Source organism: Abrus precatorius, unplaced genomic scaffold, assembly GCF_003935025.1.
Source record: "Abrus precatorius isolate BTA unplaced genomic scaffold, Abrus_2018 Scaffold8, whole genome shotgun sequence".
NCBI lineage: Eukaryota > Viridiplantae > Streptophyta > Magnoliopsida > Fabales > Fabaceae > Abrus > Abrus precatorius.
This window is the reverse complement of record NW_020874428.1, coordinates 32,991,761-33,011,638: the sequence shown is the minus strand read 5'-3', so window position 1 is coordinate 33,011,638 and position 19,878 is coordinate 32,991,761. Positions and strand designations below refer to the sequence as shown.

General features: G+C 34.6%; 2 protein-coding genes and 1 pseudogene across 5 annotated transcripts; all 3 read right to left on the bottom strand.

The window, feature by feature from the left end:
- Nucleotides 1–392: 392 nt before the first annotated feature.
- Nucleotides 393–1,471, bottom strand: LOC113848450 (annotated as a pseudogene).
- A 1,287-nt stretch (nucleotides 1,472–2,758) lies between these two features.
- On the bottom strand, nucleotides 2,759–12,105 carry LOC113848142 (proline-rich receptor-like protein kinase PERK2). Of its 3 annotated transcripts, XM_027477535.1 has the most exons (5): nucleotides 12,095–12,105; nucleotides 5,069–5,392; nucleotides 4,213–4,310; nucleotides 3,162–3,232; nucleotides 2,784–3,076 (listed from the first exon to the last, which is right to left on the bottom strand). In XM_027477535.1, exons 2-4 carry the CDS (start codon nucleotides 5,307–5,309, stop codon nucleotides 3,179–3,181), a joined length of 393 nt encoding a protein of 130 aa, XP_027333336.1. In that variant the 5' UTR covers nucleotides 5,310–5,392; nucleotides 12,095–12,105; the 3' UTR covers nucleotides 2,784–3,076; nucleotides 3,162–3,178. The 3 variants fall into 3 exon arrangements, with proteins under 3 accessions (XP_027333335.1, XP_027333334.1, XP_027333336.1); XM_027477534.1 differs by lacking the exon at nucleotides 12,095–12,105 and having other exon boundaries at nucleotides 2,759–3,076; nucleotides 5,069–5,430; XM_027477533.1 differs by lacking the exon at nucleotides 12,095–12,105 and having other exon boundaries at nucleotides 2,760–3,076; nucleotides 3,165–3,232; nucleotides 5,069–5,450.
- On the bottom strand, nucleotides 6,898–13,004 carry LOC113848141 (adagio protein 1). 2 transcript variants are annotated; one of them, XM_027477531.1, is made up of 2 exons: nucleotides 12,529–13,004; nucleotides 6,898–8,901 (listed from the first exon to the last, which is right to left on the bottom strand). In XM_027477531.1, exons 1-2 carry the CDS (start codon nucleotides 12,759–12,761, stop codon nucleotides 7,293–7,295), a joined length of 1,842 nt encoding a protein of 613 aa, XP_027333332.1. In that variant the 5' UTR covers nucleotides 12,762–13,004; the 3' UTR covers nucleotides 6,898–7,292. The 2 variants fall into 2 exon arrangements, with proteins under 2 accessions (XP_027333332.1, XP_027333333.1); XM_027477532.1 differs by having other exon boundaries at nucleotides 6,898–8,881; nucleotides 12,539–12,876.
- Between the last annotated feature and the right edge of the window lie 6,874 nt (nucleotides 13,005–19,878).

Sequence of the window (19,878 nt, the reverse complement as noted above, 5' to 3'; positions counted from 1 at the left end):
AGTTGCTTATGTTTGTTGCTTCTGACTCTTTTCTATTAAAATCACTAGAGAAATAATCTGGATAAACTTAAATTATCAGTTGGTTTAAGAAGGGGAAAAAAAAAGGAAAGGAGCTGTGTACCTATTATTTTAGAAGTAATAAAAAGGGGGACAAGATAAATAATCTTATTTTATCCTCAAATTGGTGGTAGTTTTCTTTTCTAGTCCAGAATTAAAATGATGGAATAAAGATCCATCCAAGTTGCTGACTGTGTATTAATATGCGGACTAAATAGCTGTTGACTCAGAACAAGTCTTAACCAAAAGAATAAAAAAATTATATTAATCATAAGTGAAGAGACCAAATAATGTACATAGATTGTACAAAAGAAACAGATATCTCGCCTACCCTCTTAGCTAGATGTTATGTTAATCTCTGGTTTTCTCGTGATAGGGGTAGCACAATAAATGCTAGATCCAGTTAACGTCAATACACAAGCTGAATCCAAAGTATTGTAGGTGTCTCCTGAATGAACAAGTTGAGCAGGGCGAGCACCATTCATCATGGGCTGAAAAGGACATGAAGGTTTAGGAATATCCACTGCACCTTCCAACATTCTCACCACAGCACTCATCAATTGTCTAAATTCTGGCCTGTACTGAATACACCAAAGAGCTACCATAACCATTCTCTCTAAAATCTCCATATTTTTGCCCTCTATCTCACAGGCTATTCTCAACTCCCACAATTGTCCATGATCATATTTTTTCCAAACCCATCTTGGAAACCACTCCTGGCTTTCAGGAAAGTCAACTTCAAGATTCCTTCTCCTACCTATAATCTCAAATAACAGCATCCCAAAACTATAAACATCACACTTGTGAGTCACAGGAAATGGAAACCAAAGTTCTGGTGCAGCATAACCAGGAGTCCCTCTTCCTCCGGTCATAGATACATGAGTGTTTTCCCTATTACAAAGCTTGGCCAAACCAAAATCAGCCACTTTAGGAGAGAACTCCTCATCCAAGAGAATGTTACCTGGCTTTATGTCACAGTGAATGATTCTTTGCTGACACTTTTCATGCAAATAAGCAATGCCTCTAGCAGTCCCAATTGCAATCTCATGAATCTTTCCAAATCTTATGGTCTTGTTTTCATGAAACAAACAAGAGAGCCATTGCTCATGTACTCATAAACTAGAGCCCTCAGATGTCTTTCAAAGCAAAATCCATAGAGTTGAACTAGATTTAAATGGTGAACCCTTCCAATAGTGCTGACTTCTGCCATGAACTGCTCCTCAATTCTCTTATCAGAATCCCCATGTAGAACCTTCACAGCCACAATGGTTCCACTACTAAAGCTTCCTTTATAAACTGCACCACTGGCCCCATTCCCCAACTTGTTAGAAAAGTTGTTAGTTGCAAATCTTAGCTGCTCAGAGGTAAATTTCAATGGCTTCTCCTTTTCCATTTCGTTTAGAAATTTGTCCATGTTGAATGTGGGAAATTCAGAACCTGATCTAGCAGACATGCTATTGCTACCTATGTGAGCCAATCTTCGGCATACCAAAACCATAGTAATTATGGTCACAAAAAATCCAACTGCAATATATGTCATACTTTAGTCAGAAATCCTGTGATCTAAAAAGGGTAGACGTATGAAGAAGAAAAAAAAAACAAATTAAAGATTCTACCGAAGCTTACTACAAGAGCAATAGCCTGCCAAGTTGTTGCTGGCACTTCCATCTCCATAAGTAGCATTAATCAAGACTATAGCAAGAAAATGTGGATATTTAAAACTAATGGCAAGCAACAATAAAGCGAAGAAAGATGCAAAATTGTTGAATTCCCATGAAAGGTGGATACAAAAGACAAGCGAGAAGATTCTATATATAAGAAATCCTTCAAGCTTTCACCACTGACCAGAGATCCCAAGTCCAATAACTAGTAAATGGTTTTTAAAATAGCTTAGCCGGCCCAAAAGATGTGTTCTGTCTGTAGAAAAATTATAAACTAAAGTTTCGCGCTTACTTTCTGCACAACCCATCTATCTATTGCTTAATATATAAAGTTTGTTGACACGTTTTGCTAATATGGGACTTCATTAATAAACCGTAGTGTTACATAAAAATAAATAAAATACTCCTCCACAGAAGAAATAGTGACATGGAAGAGGATACATGATGCATTACCGAAACTTGCAATTGCAACACGGCAAACAAGGCGTGCGTAAAACAAAACACACATTAGATTCTCACTTTTCTAGTACCATGTGCCGAAGATCATTGTTCCGGAAATTAGAGGCATATGCCATTAGTAAAAGAAAGTGACACTCTAGTCCACTAAATTTATGACTGGATCCGTGATATGACAACTAACAAATTAAAAGGAAAATCTTTACACTAATAATTATCGCTTGAAAAAAATATTGCATCTAGGATATTTGATATTAGTTGCAAAACAAGGTAAATGCATCCCTCCTAATTATATGCAATTTTCTCCAAATCTAGCATCGGTCTAAAATCTCATTTACCCAGATTGTTGTACCTTGTTATTTTGAAGGCCAGCAATCTTCTAATTTTTTGTAAAATTGAATTATGGATGAGAGAGAGACAATTAGAAACCGACCATCTGGCTACAACCGTTAAGATTAGTCGTTTCTCAAAATTACTATTCGAAGATGATATTGACGATGAGAATGATGTCTCTGTGTTAGTATTCGTACTCACCTATTTATGGAATTCATAAGGCAAATAAAAAGATAAGATAATCATCATGAGAAGGCAACTGTCAATTTTTTCCCTTAACCAAGTACAAATACAAAACAGCTCCGAGATTCAGAAGCCCAAAAGCACGACTGAAACTAAGAACAAAACATTTGCCCCAGAAAATAACTTGATAATTAGATTACAGGAACAGACTGCCAAATAATCAGACTCGACTGCAGGAGTCGCAAAATAACCATTGAATCAGATCAATGGATGTAGATCAAATAACTCTTTGACATATCAGACGCATTTGTTCTACTCCACATGTAAATACAAAAGGTATAAATATACTCAAAGCAAGAGTCTTCATGCCTCGCTTTTGATTAATCCTGCATAATGATACCATTCGCCAAGTTAAAAGATCCTTCTTGCAATTCAAGGATAACAAATATTGCAAAACAAAGGTAGTATTACCACCAGCTCTAAGCAAGTCAAACACTCTGTACTTTGCTTGATATTTCTTTCACTTTTATGTCTCCTTTTTCCTACAGTCAACACGCATCAAACTTTCAAAAGCAAAAACACACAAAATTCAAACTTGTTATTGAAGCAGGGAGGATATATCATATCAGTTAAAATCTTTCATTCTTTTACAACTCAAATTGTAGGAGAGGGGGGATTGATTATGTACACCAGATAGCGACACATTTAGTAGTAAAATAAAATCCCTAGAAAGAAAGGCATATACTCTTAATCAGAAAGGTCAAGATCCCAAATCACTGTCATTAATTGTTCAACACATAGTATTGGAAGTAGACATTGCTATGTTCAGGGATAAAGAAAGTAAGCCTTCATAACAGAATCCATAATAAATTGACACCATAAAGGGCAGCAATGTGGATAAGTATCCACAAAAAGAGAGCCTATTATGTTCCACAAACTCCTCATCTCTCTAGAAACTTTCACCAGACTCCAAATTGTAACACATCAATTCAAGTTTTATAAGACTTCAATTTGGTGTATTCATAAATCGAACAGACGAATAAGAACAATAATGATAATAATCATTACATAAATTTTAAAGAACCAGGGAAGAGGCCATTACCCCTTACTTAAAATGTTTATTTCAGATTCAACTTGTAACTTTTACAGTGACTTGCACATAACGCATGTGACCAAACGACAGACTTGACTTCAAATACTATTTTACCTTTGACAAACTCAGACCAAAGCCCACTCTCAGTTATTCCTTTCTCAAATAGCACAGTGGTTTATTAACCCCACAAATAAAGCAATTGCATGTAATATAAATCACAAAACATTGAGACCACAAGCAAAATTTTCTCAGTACTTTACTGTGGCATCATAAAAGAAAAGATACTCTTTTTTTTTTTTAATATACACAAAATGTAGTAGGAAGGGAATGACATTCCAATCCTGTCAACAAGGTGCCGCTGGCATGTTTTGGAGACTAGCAGAGGCACAACCAGAAAGTTCACATAATTAGTATCAGTCAGTTGCTTACCATTCCTTTGGTCTCATAATAATCATCAAGAGCCCACTGATACTTTGACTGATTCAATCCAAACCAACGTGCCAGATGATCATCCAAACTTGAATGGGCTGTAAAAGGAAAGGTAATGGGCATTTACTTAGAAGAATAAACATGATCCAAAACCTCAACCAAAGAGGGACAATACATGCTTATTCATAGATTCTTGTGAAATCCAAGACACTAGAAAGAGACAGTACAATACCGCATCAAGATTGAAAACCATTCCACATACATAAGTAACAGAACAATTACTTAGATCCGTTTATTTCCTTTACTAGAATTAGAAAAACACAACATGCGGTGTTATGATAAAATACCCAGCCACAACTTAGTGAAACGGAGAAGAATGGGTATATACAAAGTTACTTAATGCAGCAATTTCCATAGCCCAAAAAGATTATATATATTTATGAAGAATAAAAACATATGAAACTTAAAAAACGGGAAACAAGTTTAAAAAGTGGTAAATATTGGTTCGACTACAAAAATTGGAACGAAAGAGAATAGGACAAGAGAGAAGAAAATGTGAGCACAACGAACCCTAGGAAGAATCCTTGTATCAAAAAAATATAAAAGGAAAAGAATCCCACAAGACTGAGTCAGAGAGTGATATATATTTTCAGAGATGAGATGAAGGTATTTCTAAAAATAGATATTATTGGAGTCAGACTTTTGAACAGCTGAATTGAAAATTCCAATAATAAAAAACGACATGGATTTTACATTTATTATAATATATGTATAATAGCGAGGTATATGGTTTTGCTTTGGGGGAAAGGAGAGAGAAGCTAACCTAAGAAATGAAGAGAGTAAAGTGGGTAGGTACCTGTTTGGACCTTAGTGACAGCGTTTTTGAAGAAGGTGGAAAGTGAGGCATCGGAGAGGGGTTTGGGGGAGAGAGGGGTTTTGGGAATCTGCGGCGGCGGAGGAACGATCTTATTGGGAGAATGAATAATGGGGTCGGAGGAGGGTTTGGGACTGGGAGTAGATGGTGGGGTCATGAAAACTGTGTAAGGCCCGATTTTGCCGATCACAGGAGGCGGCGTAGAATCGCTGTTGATCGGCATTTTGGTTTGGGGGAGAGTGAAAGAACTGAGTGATAAGTTGGTTTGGATTTCGATCTTTTTTCTTCTTATCTCTCTCTCTCTCTCTCTCTCTCTCTCTCTCTCTACTCTACTGTACTCGCTTTCCATTCCTTTCTTTCTCCCAACTCTACGTTTATTTTTTTTATTTCTTATTTATGTATTTATTACTGCGTTACATTAAAGCAATTAACTTTATTGTCATAATAAAGCCATTTACAAAGTAGTAGTAATGGAAAAACTTCAAGCACTATTCGTCGATACTTTTCAGTTATAAGCTTTTTTAATCAGACAGTGATGCCCCGCGCAGTATCTCCTCCTATTCAAACCATCAGCTGTGAACAAATTTCAAGAGGTTTTCTTCAAGGAGTTTTTCCTCAACTTTTTTTTAACTTTTTGAGAAAAATAATTTTAGTATTTAAAAATATTATGCAATTATCAAAATCATTTTGACGATAAATTTTTTTGGTCAAAATATATTTTAATTGTTGCACGATACTCATTTTAGTTTGATCTTTTATATAAAAAAATGTTTTCCATTTATTTTATATACATTTAATTATTTTCAATTTAATATCTATTGTCTATCGTTTATGTAGTTCTTACGAGTGGAAGTCATAACATTAAAAAAAATGTTAAGGCAAATGGAAAAAGAAAACTAAATTATAAATATTCGAAACCGTTTAGATTGAAAAAACATTTTTTATTTGCATTACTACTGCATAATTTTTTAAGAATAAAAAAATAAAAATATATGGCTAGTTAAAGTCCAAGTCAATTAAGATAAAAGTAAAATAAAAATATTATGACAAATAAGTAATAAAAATAAAAATATTTTTAAACCAAATCGCTCTCTATTTTATGTACAGTAATTTTAAAAAATTTGTTATCGATATTCGATGCAATACTTAAATACTTTAAAAACGATATGATAAGTTCTTTTGAGGTTACAGTATACTGACAAGAAGATATGATAAGGTCGAAATAAATTATTTTACAAGTAACAATCTAATTAAAAAAATAAAATAAATCTAATATGAGTAAATTAAAATAAGCATCATGCGTATGATAAAAAATTAATCTACCCCTAAGAGACTTAAAATTGTAACTTACTCAATCTTAAAACATAACAAAATTTACATATAACTCAAACGAAAGGTATCAAACATACAAGTAAGGATAATTGGTACATGTTTGGAAGCGTTTTTTTATTCTAGAAATATATTTAAAAAATGTCGGTGACGTTGCCAGATTCTGAAAAAACATGCAGAGGTGCTGTTACAAAAACTTGATACCATGAGGAATTTTTGTTCCGCCAATAGAATGAAATCCAACAGAAACCCAGCTTGCCCTACATTCCCGCCGACAACGATATAAAGTACAATCCTATTAACTATCCACTATCTAAATAAATAAACAAACAATATACAAAGTTTTTCAGGCATACCTGTTCCACTACATTGATTTAGCCTTCCAGAACTGTCAGATCACCCGTGTTAAGAAGCATAGATTAGCAGTAGAGTTTTCCAGAAAATATAGTAGACCTAATTACGGGACTGAACATACAATGGTATTTTTTTCCTTTTTTCTCTCCTTTGTCGTGGTTCAAATTACAGAATTTGAACAAAACACATGGGAAATCAAGTGAGAAACTACCCTAATATATTACCACTAGTAATCTATTCAGGAAGAATAATTCATTATGCGTACTGAAGGGTATAGTCTCACACAACCTCACAAAAAACATTGTCTCGTGTCACTCAATGAGAAGTTCTTCTCCAGTCAGAACCAACCATACAAGCAAACGCAATGTGGTAACAACTTAATACACACGCTCTGACCAGAGCAATGCTTGTCGAGTTAGTGACCAATACAATCTTTCCCGCCAACTTATGCTCAAATTGATTTCACAATTTTAAGCAGAGCCATATAGTATTCCCTTCACTACAGCAGTGTTTATTTACTGGATTAGATGACAGAACTCGCCAGAGAAAGTTCATGGAGCTCGCTTAGCATCCACTCCTCCCCAGTTTGACCACCCAGTACAATAGCTCTTGTTCCTCCAACAACACACGTGCTATGTCCCCAAGCAAATCTTGGAGGGTGACCGGGTACATTTAGGATTCTCCATGTAGGCTTCTCATCAGTTGGATCAAGAATGTATAGCTGAGAGGCAGAGTGAAGACCTGCAACAGACCCACCAAATATCAGAATTCTTCCACCTGGAAGACTAACAGCAACATGATCAAGTCTAGGAGGAGGAGCTATGCCCCCAGGATTTCCAGCACCAGGCATGCCACTCCCTGTTACACATCTCCAACAAGGTTCCTCCTCACTTAAATCCATTGTGAATACATCACTGGAACGAAATCGCAGGGGCCCACTCTTGGCCAGACCCCCAAACATAAGTATTTTCCTACCACCATAAACAGACAATGTGTGGCCCAGACGAGAAGGTGGGGTCCATGCAACTGGTATCTCTCTCCAAACAGGCTTCTCCATTGACAAATCAAGGAGGAAAGTGTCACTCAGGAGTACTCCAGAATCTGCACATCCCCCAGAAACTATCAACTTAGTGCCATCAAGAGTACAAGAGCTATGCCATGATCTAGGAAGTGGAGGTGCCAATCCAGAAATTTCACGCCATGTTGGAGGCTTTGCATCCAGGTCCAGAACAAACACATCGTTCAGCAACCCCTGCCTTCCACAGCCTCCAAATACAACCAAATGAGAACCATTAACACATGAAAGTGTGTGGCCCCAACGGCCAGGAGGAGGAGAGCTTACCTGGACGTGTTGCCACTCAGGATTACTAGAATTGAGATCCAATACAAAGGTGTCATTCATAGGTTGCATGTTAACCCCTTCACCACCAAATAGGACAACTCTATTACCAACAGCACAAGCACTAAAATTACAGCGCGAGGGTTCAACAGCACCTCCAACAGTCAACTTCCTCCATGTGGCTGCTTCAAGAGTGGTCAATTCCCTTGCTAGCCGACCCCATCCAAGTCTCCTTGCACCAGGCACCGTCTCTAAAACACTTGTAGTCTCACTGCCCCACGCATTTTGGCACACCATTCTCCAGAGATCTTCATTTTTTGTCAGCTCATACAATCTTCTACTGACTGAGCTAACTGATGCAATATCTCTAGGAGTTAATCGAGCAAGTATCTTGAGAGACAGTACCTCATCACTCAATTGCAATATCCCACAAACTCCTCGTGATACATTCCGGTCCCCCGCTGGAACAGGACGCAATGGAGAAAGCACAGAATGAAATCGATCAGATGATTTAGCAGATTCCTTAATTGTAGAACCCGGAACAGGACCAAGATCAATGTTTGCCTCTGTGAAGAACTGGATTCCAATGACATGTGTTATAGTCTCATCATCTCCATAAATAGGTGTCAGCCGCAATCTGTTCATCAGAGGAGATCCATCTTTCCTAAAGTTCAGCAACTCACCTTGGAATTCAATCCCCTCTTCAAGACATCTTCTAATTTCTGACACTACAGTTGAGTCCACCAATGGATGCCTTCTCTTAGCAAAAGGACCTCGACACTGCAAGAAACGGCTGCAAAATATTTTGAAATGATTAAAACAAAATCACTTTGAATCAGAACTAACAAGCAATAGACTGATAGAGACTTAACAAAGTAAGAAACATGCTAAAAGGCCAGCACATATCTCTTGTTTTCTTATATACCTCTTCTACTTATTTTTCCTTATATAGAGGTATGTGGCAAAGTATGCTTCAGACACATCACTTGCTTGCCCTATAAACAAGAGCCTGAAGACTCAAAGAAAGTGGGGAGGGGCAGAAATGATAAACTTTTAGCAGGATACAAAATCTTGTCCTAACATCAAGCATTGGAATTCAACCACTTATAATTCATTTCTAATCAATAGAAAATAATATACCAACTTTAGAGCTGGTGATCCTTTCAAAAGGCAAGAATAAGAAAAGTGAGCAACACATAGATGCCCCAACTGAATATTAAGGGGTCCATCCCAATAAGAACAATTGAAGTGATCCTACAATGTGAAAGCTATGCTAGAACTTCCTTTTGGGAATGGAGATAAATCTTCCCCATTGGACTCTGCTATTAAAAACAAATGGTGCTTTCCATACTAGTCCAAGAAGAGGCTTTAAACGGAAATATGCTTCATTGACTTTGTTGGAGAGGAGACCCCTCACTGAAAATCCTCACATAGCTCTCCCACCAAGGAGGATTCAAAGCCGAAATTTAATATAACAAAGTACTTACTAAGAGATAATAATAGCTTAACAAACTAATACTATTATGCATTTAATGACACTGCAACCAATCATAGACACGATAGTACTTGATCAGTTGCAAGTACCCACAACAAAACAATGTAAATGCATCATTGACCCTACAAAAATTAAGAAATAATAATCAAAAGAATCACAACTAAACCCTCCCTCATTTTGGTCCTTGAGATAATAAGCATCGAATAATTTAGTCTTTGAAATTTTTAATATGTCACATTAAGCCCTTAATCCCATCTCTTCGGACATTTTAGTCCTTAGACTTATATATTATCAATACACAGTAATAAAATGCTGATATGTCACGTTAAATAATAAAGGTGAAAGCTGAGTTGGCAAAAAGACATTGTTTCACTGTTCAAACCTTCAAATCTTCTCCTTCCCTTTCCACCATCATCTTCCTTTGCAATTTTACCTCTTGTGGTTATGTTTTATCTTTGTCAATATTTCAAGAAGAGGGGCATGTTTTAGATTGGAACTTACTTGGTTACCCATCTAAATAATCCAAGCTTCTACAACCACACTCCTTCAAAAATCCGCTGCAGATTCAAAATGATGTGCGCCAAAAAAAAAAAAAAGCTTATTTTTCAAGAAATCTCAAAAAATAGCCAAAAATAGGCAATCATTTCTTCAAAATCTAGTTTTTATAGCCCCAAAAGTGAGACCTTAGGGGAAGCTAGAACAACCCATGAAACTTTTCTTGAATTGCTTCAGCAAGATAATACAACTCTTCCTCAATTCCCCATCTTTCAACCCATTACCTTTCCTATGAAACTCTTCCAATGCTTCTAGAATCATCTCTCATTGGGGTCCAGCGCTCTTACCTAGGCACAAACCAGCTTGAAACAACGTTCACTTCTTTTGGGGTTTGGTCTGTTAGGTCAGACATTGAGGTTAGGGTTTTGGTTTGGGATTAGGAATGTGATTGTTTGAGCGATGTGAGAAGGTTGAAGCAGTGGTGAGGATTAGTGAAGCGAAGTAAAGTGTGAATCGAGGTCAGACCATAAGAGGAGAGAGAGAGAGAAAGAAAGAGTGAGATTGAAGATCTTCAAATGCTTTCCTTAGATTGAGATAGTCTTTAGTGTAGTCATTGTTAAGGACTAAAATATCTAGTAGGTGACAATCTTAAAGACTAAAATGAAATGAAAACACAAACTATATATATGACGTCTTTTTTATCACTTAATCAATTATACATGTTACTTTAGCATTTTATTACTGTCTATTGATAATGTCTGGATCTAAAGACTAAAATGCAAGTTGAAAGTCAAGGACTAACATAATATTTTTAAAATTTTAGAAACTAAAATATTTGACGCTAACTAACCTAGGGATGAAATTGAAATTTTAATCAAAGAATCATTGATTCACTGCAAGCAATAGGACAAATGAAACATACTAGAATATCAAACATACAAGTAAATAACAATAACAATAAAAGTGAAAAATAAAAATAAAAATCCCCCAAAGCAGTTTTTTATAAGGAAAAAAATGAATTTTTTTTTCAAGTTTTACTCCAATGCCACTATGGCAGTGCTACAGCTGCTATTCATGTTTTATAGTGGTCTATGGCTGCTCCGATCCACTATTCAGCTGTAACGCCGCTATAGCCTACTATTGATAACTATGGGTTGAGATCCTCCCCATAAAGAATCATTTGTTCAGTGATGAAAAATAACAGTTCATCAGAATACAGTAATGAGGCCAGCCCTAAAACACTGGATTCCACTGTCAAAACCAGTAGCATATGTGAACATCCATCTCAGTATTAGCCATTCAAAAGCTTCCAATATACAAGCAGCCTAATCCTAAGACTTTTGATACATGAAGACCTGGTATACTTCTATATTCCACAAAAAAAAATTCCAGACTGACCATATTTGTATTTCAACCATCTCTTCTTAACAGTGGTTCACGAATGGTGGAGTTTTAGAATTCATTTGATTCAAAAAAATTCTAACACATGGCGGAAAAAAAATACCGTTTGATATCTTATCATGTTCACCATTAGGTTAATTTCTCATAATCCCCTGAACACCAATGCGGCAATGCAGTTGGTCGTTGTTTACATCATCTGCCATCACATCACACTTCACGATGTCCATAGTATGGATGAATTTTTCATCAAATTTTTCATAATCTCCCACATATTCTCAACATAACCTGAGTGTATCCTAACAATCTGACCTCATCATGTGCTTGTAATTGACTTAATCCTGATCAGAGCAGAAGATATATATTCTATCAAGTATGTGTGGATCCTAACAAGTCTACACCCTTGCCTACGGTATCAACCATGAAAAACCAAACACTTGTTTATAGGCCCAAAAATATCCAGAAATATTATCTATACAAGCTCCAAACACAGTCAAGGCAATGCTCACAATTTTTGTAAGAAATTTAATTTAAGGAAGGATAATTTTGAACCTATGAAAAGAATAGGACATTAACATTAAACCTTTGCAGATAACACACTGTAATTCCAGATCATACATATTAGCAAGTATAAGTCATTCGAACACCTCTGATACCCAAAGCATCCTACAGCCTTCAGTTCAGTCTGTTCAGATTCCCAGCCCTTCACTCCACAGTACAAAAAAGCAACGAGATTCACTCATCATACAGAAACAAAGAAATCCCTAAAAACTATCCGGACTACAAGAATGACCATAAGCACAAGTTCAATATCTCTCGTTAATCAACACTCACAACAGCAGCAAAATCACCTCCTTAGCATAATCAAAACAGAGTATATCCATTTCCTAGCAAATCTCACTCCAACACAATTGACTTAAACAAATCCTCCTCACCTCACAGCATGCAAAACAAACAGCCTGAGAAACACGGCGCGAAAAAAGAGCCAAACCTAAACCTAGCATTGAAAACAAGCAGGAAGAGGAAACTGACCAATTGCGACCGAGAACGTCCTCGGCCCGGTAACCGGTAACCATCTCGAAAACGGTGTTGACGTAAATAATAGGGTGGTCAGGTTCAAGCGCATCGGTGACGACGAAGCCACACGGTGCCGTTTGGAGAAGGTTTTGAACGGGAAAGGGAAAAGGGAGAGGGGAATCTGCATCGTTGAGTAGGAATCCTTCCTCTTCGTCACCGCTCAGATCGGAATTGCTGTCCCACTCCATTCCGGAAACAATCTCAATTCCTTCAACCCATACACCATCACCTGAATCAATCCAAGAACGACCAAAGAGAAGAAGAAGAAGAATAAAGAGGGTGAGGCATAAAACGAGTGGCGTAGCTGCGTTTGGTAATTAACTTAAGAAAGAGGTTCTTTCTTCCACATACAAGTGCCACCGCCTTTGGTTTGTTGGAAAAATCTGGCCAATTTTTTCTGCTAGGTTTCTTCTATTTTTGTTCCGACACTTACCCTTTTGTACACTTTCCCATCCTTTTTCTTCACCTCTCCAAAATCTTAATCAAAATAATATAAATCAACATTTTTTTTTCATCACCTTCATTAAAGACTAAAATAATATTTGAAGCAAGTAACTAGAAATTACCAAAAAAATAAATTTTATTTTAATAAATTATACAACTAAATTTTATTTTATTTTGTTATGCTTTTATTGATAAAAAAATATTAATATTTTAAAAATATAAAAACAATAATCAAATACACTTAGAATGAGATTTAAATACAAAAAAAAGTTATTAATGATAAACAAAATTAATTTTTTTTATAAAAACAAGTCATTTAAAAAATTTTATTTAATATTATTTTAAATTTATTTTGTATTATTCAAATAATGCATTAAGGAAAAAGTGGGCATGCACAAGTGATCCTACATGTGGCCATGGAGAGAATTTGATCTTGTGAGTGTGGAAACAAACGTAATTCCTAGTGACTCCGAAAGTTAAGGGTTGGGTAGTATAATGAATTGTACTGGAATACCAAATGTACCCTCTCATTGTGTTGCTTTGTATTTTACTCTCTGTGGTTTAGCCCTGAAGCATACGGAATCCGTTCTGTGTAGTACTGTTTTTATGAACCATAATTTTCAGTACCAAACACCCAGTACTTCTAAGAGCTGTGAAACTTGGTTGTGTCACATGCTATTGCAGCCTTTGCAAAAGTTAGCACCGATCTTTAACATTTTTTGTCCAGCTTCTATTTGATTTTTAATTCGTTCAAAACGTGCTGTGTTTCGTATCAATTGGAAACCAAACAAGTCAAGTCATGGGGATCAAGTGCCTTCTCTTCCTTTTAAAACAAACGCTCTTGGAACAGGACAAGAGTGTTTAAAGTGATGTTATTTTTTACGTTGTGAAGGTTAATGCTTTATTGGGTTGTACTTGAAAGACAAATTAACACACTTTATATCATTTTTCTCTTCATATTAGTAATTAGAGACTCCATGTTTCTTTGTAACCAAATAGTACAACTTTCTAAAACTTAATTGTTAGTAAGACTATTTGTGTGTTTAAGAATAATGTTTTGACCTAGCCAACATGGTTAAGATATTTTAAAAAAAAAACTTAATTACAGTTGGGTTTACATCCGCCGTATTAAGTGGGTATACTTCATCTAAAAGGGTCAAGTTAATGAGAGCATGACTACTGTGCATGTTTTTGAAATATTCTTGTGGAGTGTTATTAGTAGAGTCCACTTTAAGAAAAATCTATTAAGATGACAATGAAAGATGACCCCAAACATAGGATAGAGATTCAGTTGCACTTTTGCCCTATGTAAGCCCAAATTCAACTCATTCAAATAAGTATCATTTTTCTTCAATATTATTTCACTTAAAATTATACCAACTTGTACGTTAGCGTACTTTTGCAGGTAACACCACCATCACGCTCCACTGCTTGAGATTATTGAAGAGAAGTATTATCTACAAGGATTGATTCGATGTGCAAGGGGACATTGCCCCCATCAAATAGGATGTGTGCTTGATAGCTCACTAAATGTTCAAAAAAATATATATGCTTTCATTTTGATTCAAAGAAAACTGGGATCCTAGAATTTTCGGGGTTCCCTCATGAAATGAATTCGTAACCATTCTAAACTTTAAAAATATGTGTGTCTGTGTGTCTATATATATATATATATATATATATATATATACAAGAAGCTTGTGTTTTAGTTTAAGATGAACTTAAAAAATATTTGAAGGTTCCCATGCGTCTTACATTACAGTGAAAAAATTGATCACTTGTTGAACACGAAACCTTATTATATAGTCCATTGAATTAATCTATTGGAGTTGTTTTTAAAAGGCACCTTTTGTTTTTTTACTTTTTATCTGGTTATGTTTTTGGAAGAAAAAAACGGCCACGTTATCCAATATGTTGTTATCTCTGAGTGTGTTGGTTAATTGATTTTATAATTTCGTATTCAAGTACTTGGTGTATTCGCATGTGTGTGTATATACATATATTGTTTTGTCATTTTCTCGAGCATGTACGTATATTAAGTCAAAACCATAACTCTTTCGTCGTACTGCCCTCGTGGCCTATTTCAATGTCACATGTTTGCAAACATTTATGAGTAAGGACACACACTTTACATAAAAAGATCAACATGAACTTTCCATTTGATTATTCCATATTTTATATTTCCTCTATCGTTGATTCGGGGTCCATGCAAAACCGTAGGGCACAAATAAACCATTTAAAGTAGGAGCTAGTAGTCAGTGACTTACCTAAAAAAAAGCGAGCAACTGATGATGATTTTAAAAGCCTTTGTTATGATTTATGAATGCTTAAGTGCATGTTTAAAAGCACGTTAAAAAGTTTTTCAACAAATTTAATATGAAAATTACAACTAGGAGCATCTAAGTAAATGAAAATCCACTTAGATTCTAACATGAAATTAAACATAATACAAATCTCTTCAAGTGGTGCAACTAATTAAATTAGTTAAAGTCACATACTTAGAATGCTATGTTCAATACTTCTAGTAGTCGTTTAAATCAAGAACACTGCACTAGTCATAGCAAAATAGTTTTACTCGCTAGTTTTTGGTAGAAATTGCTTTAGTATAGATTTCATAGTTTGTTGAATTTGATTATTTCCATTAATTTGTTATTTATTTCCATTCTATTGTCACAATTGAAAAGGGAAGCACATAAAATGGTGCGTGGGGCCATTTTTTTCTTCATGGAGCTGTCCCTATAAATTAATGCAAAATTAATCCTTGCATATGCGATCACATGCGTGATGGGACAGTGCAACACCCTACAGGAATATATATATAGTTGGAGCAAAATATCCCCCCCCCCTCTCTCTCTCTTACAATTTCTTCCCCTACATGGAATTATGATCAAATAGGTCACTATTCCCAATAATTTAATCTCACTCAACTCATCTCAATTAAGCCTACCTTTATATTTTTTATCGGTTGTGCATTTGATTAGGGTAAAAATTCATAGGTTGTAAATAAATAAATCTAAAAATAATTTAAAAATTAAATTTTATGCTTTTAAATGTGTTATTAACGTAATGATTCAAATTAACATCGCAAAGTGTGAACTTAAGTAGAAATAGTAAAATAATGATGAAACAAAAAGCAATTTAAATTGAACATAAGAGAGTTTATAGAATTGCACTAAACAAAGACATAATTGCAAAAATAAATAATGTAAAATGAACAAGAAGTAAATAAATTAGAATTAAACTGTAAATTGTAAATGTACGACTCTTAGCAATAAACAATAACTACCATAAGTTTTTTAATAGTTGGTGTCTGGATCGGTGTAAAATTTTAGCGTGCAGAGAGTTTTTGTGCAGTATCTGGGTGTAAAAAGTCGTCATTTAAAAAATAATGTTTTGTAGTATTTATAGGAAAATAGACCACCATTGTTCTCTTCTTTTCGCAAGCACTCCTCAGTAACTGCCTTCTATACGTGTTTGTCTTCAATTGTTACTGTCCATTATTCATGACTACTTCTGATCGTGCTAACATTGTGGTTTCTTTCATAACTGCTATCGCCCACAATCTTTTTTTGTGTTTTGAACCTTCAACTGATTTTTCTTGCAATTTCCTATTTTTTGAGCAATTTTAAGAGAAATCTGAGAGCTCATTCAGTCTTGTAGACTTGGAATAATTTCTCCCTCAATTTATACTTTTTGACTAATTTTATGAGAAATCTGAGAGCACTTTTAATCCTATGAACTCGGAATATTTTTCTTATTACTTCTTGTTTTTTGAGCAATTTTTGGTGTTAGGTACTTGAAAATCTTCAAAAACTCCTCGAAAGACTTTCTGTCTTATGAACTTAGAATAATTTTCTTGTCAGTCTTTTTTTTTTACTAATTTTAGTTATTTTTAGTCTATAGACTAGAAAATTTTCAAAAACTGATTGAAAAAGCCTTTGGTCTTGTGGACTTAGAATTATTTTTTTGTCTATCCTATTTTTTTACAAAAAATGAGTTTCTTTATATTCTATTAAAACTGTTCAAAATATGACCTTGAAAGAGACTCTACGATTCTCCAAATCTCTTTAAAAGAACATAATCTATTTTTTATAATTTAGAAAATTTTCCTTACTCTAAACACCATCACCATTCAATTTGCTCTCTCTTTTTGTTCCCTCAACGTCAGCATCCATCAACGGTCCACATAAAGAATTAGAACTCAGTTGTTTGAATTACTGTTGCTCATATTACTCAGCTAATCTATTTGAAAAGAATTGAAGCTTTCAGGTTTCAACAAATTAAGAAATGTGCAAACAAATTAAAATACCATAACATGAATAACTGACGAGTCTAAAAGCCCATAATTATATTCAAAGTACTTATTCATTTTTCAGCAGTGGTTTAATTAAGAAGCATCAAATAGCAATCAAACAAATCCTAGACAAAGATCTAGTCATTTTTATCTAAACGGAACCAAAGGGTTAAAGTTATTCACTTGTTATATTCGGCTGAAGAAATCATGATTCTTGTTGCCAAGCACCATATTCTTCTATTCTTTATCTGCTCTTGGCGCGCAGCTGGAGATTAGTATCCTATTGTATTCATAAATGAACCATAGAATGCTGAAAGTTAAATAGAGTTGATTCTGATACTTAGCCTCACCATTGTTCACAAGTTAACTCTCTCTCTTTCTCTCTCTATTTATTCTGTGCTGGCGGGCGCGTGTATTAGTTATCTTCTTACCAAGCAACCACAAAAATGACATTTAACTAAATCATAAAATTGCTTTTGCAATCTGTGAATTGTGTAATATGTAAGAGAAATGCCAGTATTATGGTGGGTGACGTACTCTTTTTAATACGCTCTTTGTTAGGTTGACAGGTGGAACACAGTAAATTGGGATCAGGAGCCACTGAATAAGGCCTGAGACCAGCATGAATTTCAAGTAATAACTAAAAAGCATGTTGGAAAGAAAATTACTAACATTTCTCTAATGCGTAATTGTGTTTGGCTATCATGTTTTGAAACAAAGAAATATGATATTTTATATGGAACTTCTCAACAGAATATCAATTTAAACTGATACAAACATTATATCTAAAGAGACCATTAAGCAGTCTTCTTCAACACTGAATCACCTTAAGCTTCCAACAATAAATGTGCCAATTGTCCTTCCATATTCTGCTTTGGTGTCTTACTTCTGGCATTGGTTTTACATGTATATCTGACAATTTAAAGACTCTGCTATCAGATCTTAAACACATACCTTTATTCAGGCGCAATGATGCAAGTTTTCTTAATGACATGTGGTGATTGGTATGGCAAAGACTAATGGGGAGGTTCATATTTAAAGGACAAACTTATCTTTATCAAGAACTAAAATTGCTTACAGCAATCCCTTGCATGTTCAAGTTGTGTAGCTCTTATATGGAAATCAAGCATTGAAGCAGCCAGTGCATCCACACTAAAAATTTCCCGCATCAGTTCTGACTTGTGTATGGATTATCTACAATCAGACAGCACCACCATTGCCATAGCACTCCTCAGGTAACCTTTGGCTTTTTGGATTTTTCTGATAAGCTGGTAATGTGTTTTATGTTATAGGTTTAGTAGTTGGACTATGTTATCTTTCCGTGAATCTGATGTTGTGTATGGACCATACTAGTAGTATATATGCCAATCATATAAATTATTTTGATGACCACAAACAAGGTGTGTTGACAATGACTGATGATGATATATAATCGAAACATCATGCATGGAGCTTTTCCAGTTTGTTTCACCAACGTTTTTAGATTTTCTGAGTCCGTCAACAATTAGTAGACAATACATTTATATTTCATATCATGCCAATATGTTTTTCTTGTCTGACAGGATGCATAAAGAACTTTAACCTTTGTGCAAGAGTTTCGGTTGAATGCTATTTACTTCACCAGAGGAAACAAATATACCAATACTTGTGTGTTTTGTGTTAGGTGCATTCAACATCTAACAAAAAAAAAAGGAACTTATTCTCATAGATAGGTGCATTCAACATCTAGCACGTGCAAAGATTAAAAACTCGGACCAAAATAAACAACAAAAATGAAAGAAAAAAATTATATATTTCTAGATTAATTTGATATTAACTTTATAGGACAACTGGAATTACCAAAAGGACTAGATTTGATGCATAAACCAAGATATTAACAAAACAGAAACCCAAAGAGAGAGTGAAAAGATGCCCGGAAGAACGATTCTACAAAAGCTGCTTCTTTTAGAGTTAAGAGACATGGTAAAAAAAATTAAAAAATGATAAGAATCTTAAGCCATTTGGGAGTTAGTTTTTAAAAAAGAAATAAATAAAGATAGTCACATTTTTGTGATCGTTATCCTTGTTTAAGATGTTTTAGATAAGAGAAACTTTCGAAAACTTTGGTAATCTCATTTTTCAACTTTTTTTAATTTGAGAATTTTGTATTAATTTTTTTATTTTTTCTTTTTTTCTCTTCTAAACTCTCAACAAAGTAAGCATGAGAGAATCACATTACATAAACTCCTACCTTACCATTCAATCCTCGCAGATAATCCGCACAAAATCACAACTCCAAACACGCCCTCATGAGAAATGTTGATCAAATCCCATTAATGGTCATCTTTGAGAGAACTCCAATAGCCTCCTGCATTGCATGAACCCTTGCCTGCAAAATCCGTTGATGACAGTATTATAAGACATATTTATAAGTTAATAGAGATAATGGGATAAGTTATAATTAAAACAATATTTAATAATTGAATTAATTTTAATTTATAGTTTAAAACACTTATTTTTATTTTAAATTTATATTTTAATTATTTTTTAGAATATTTAATTTGAATACACTAATAGTATAAAAAATA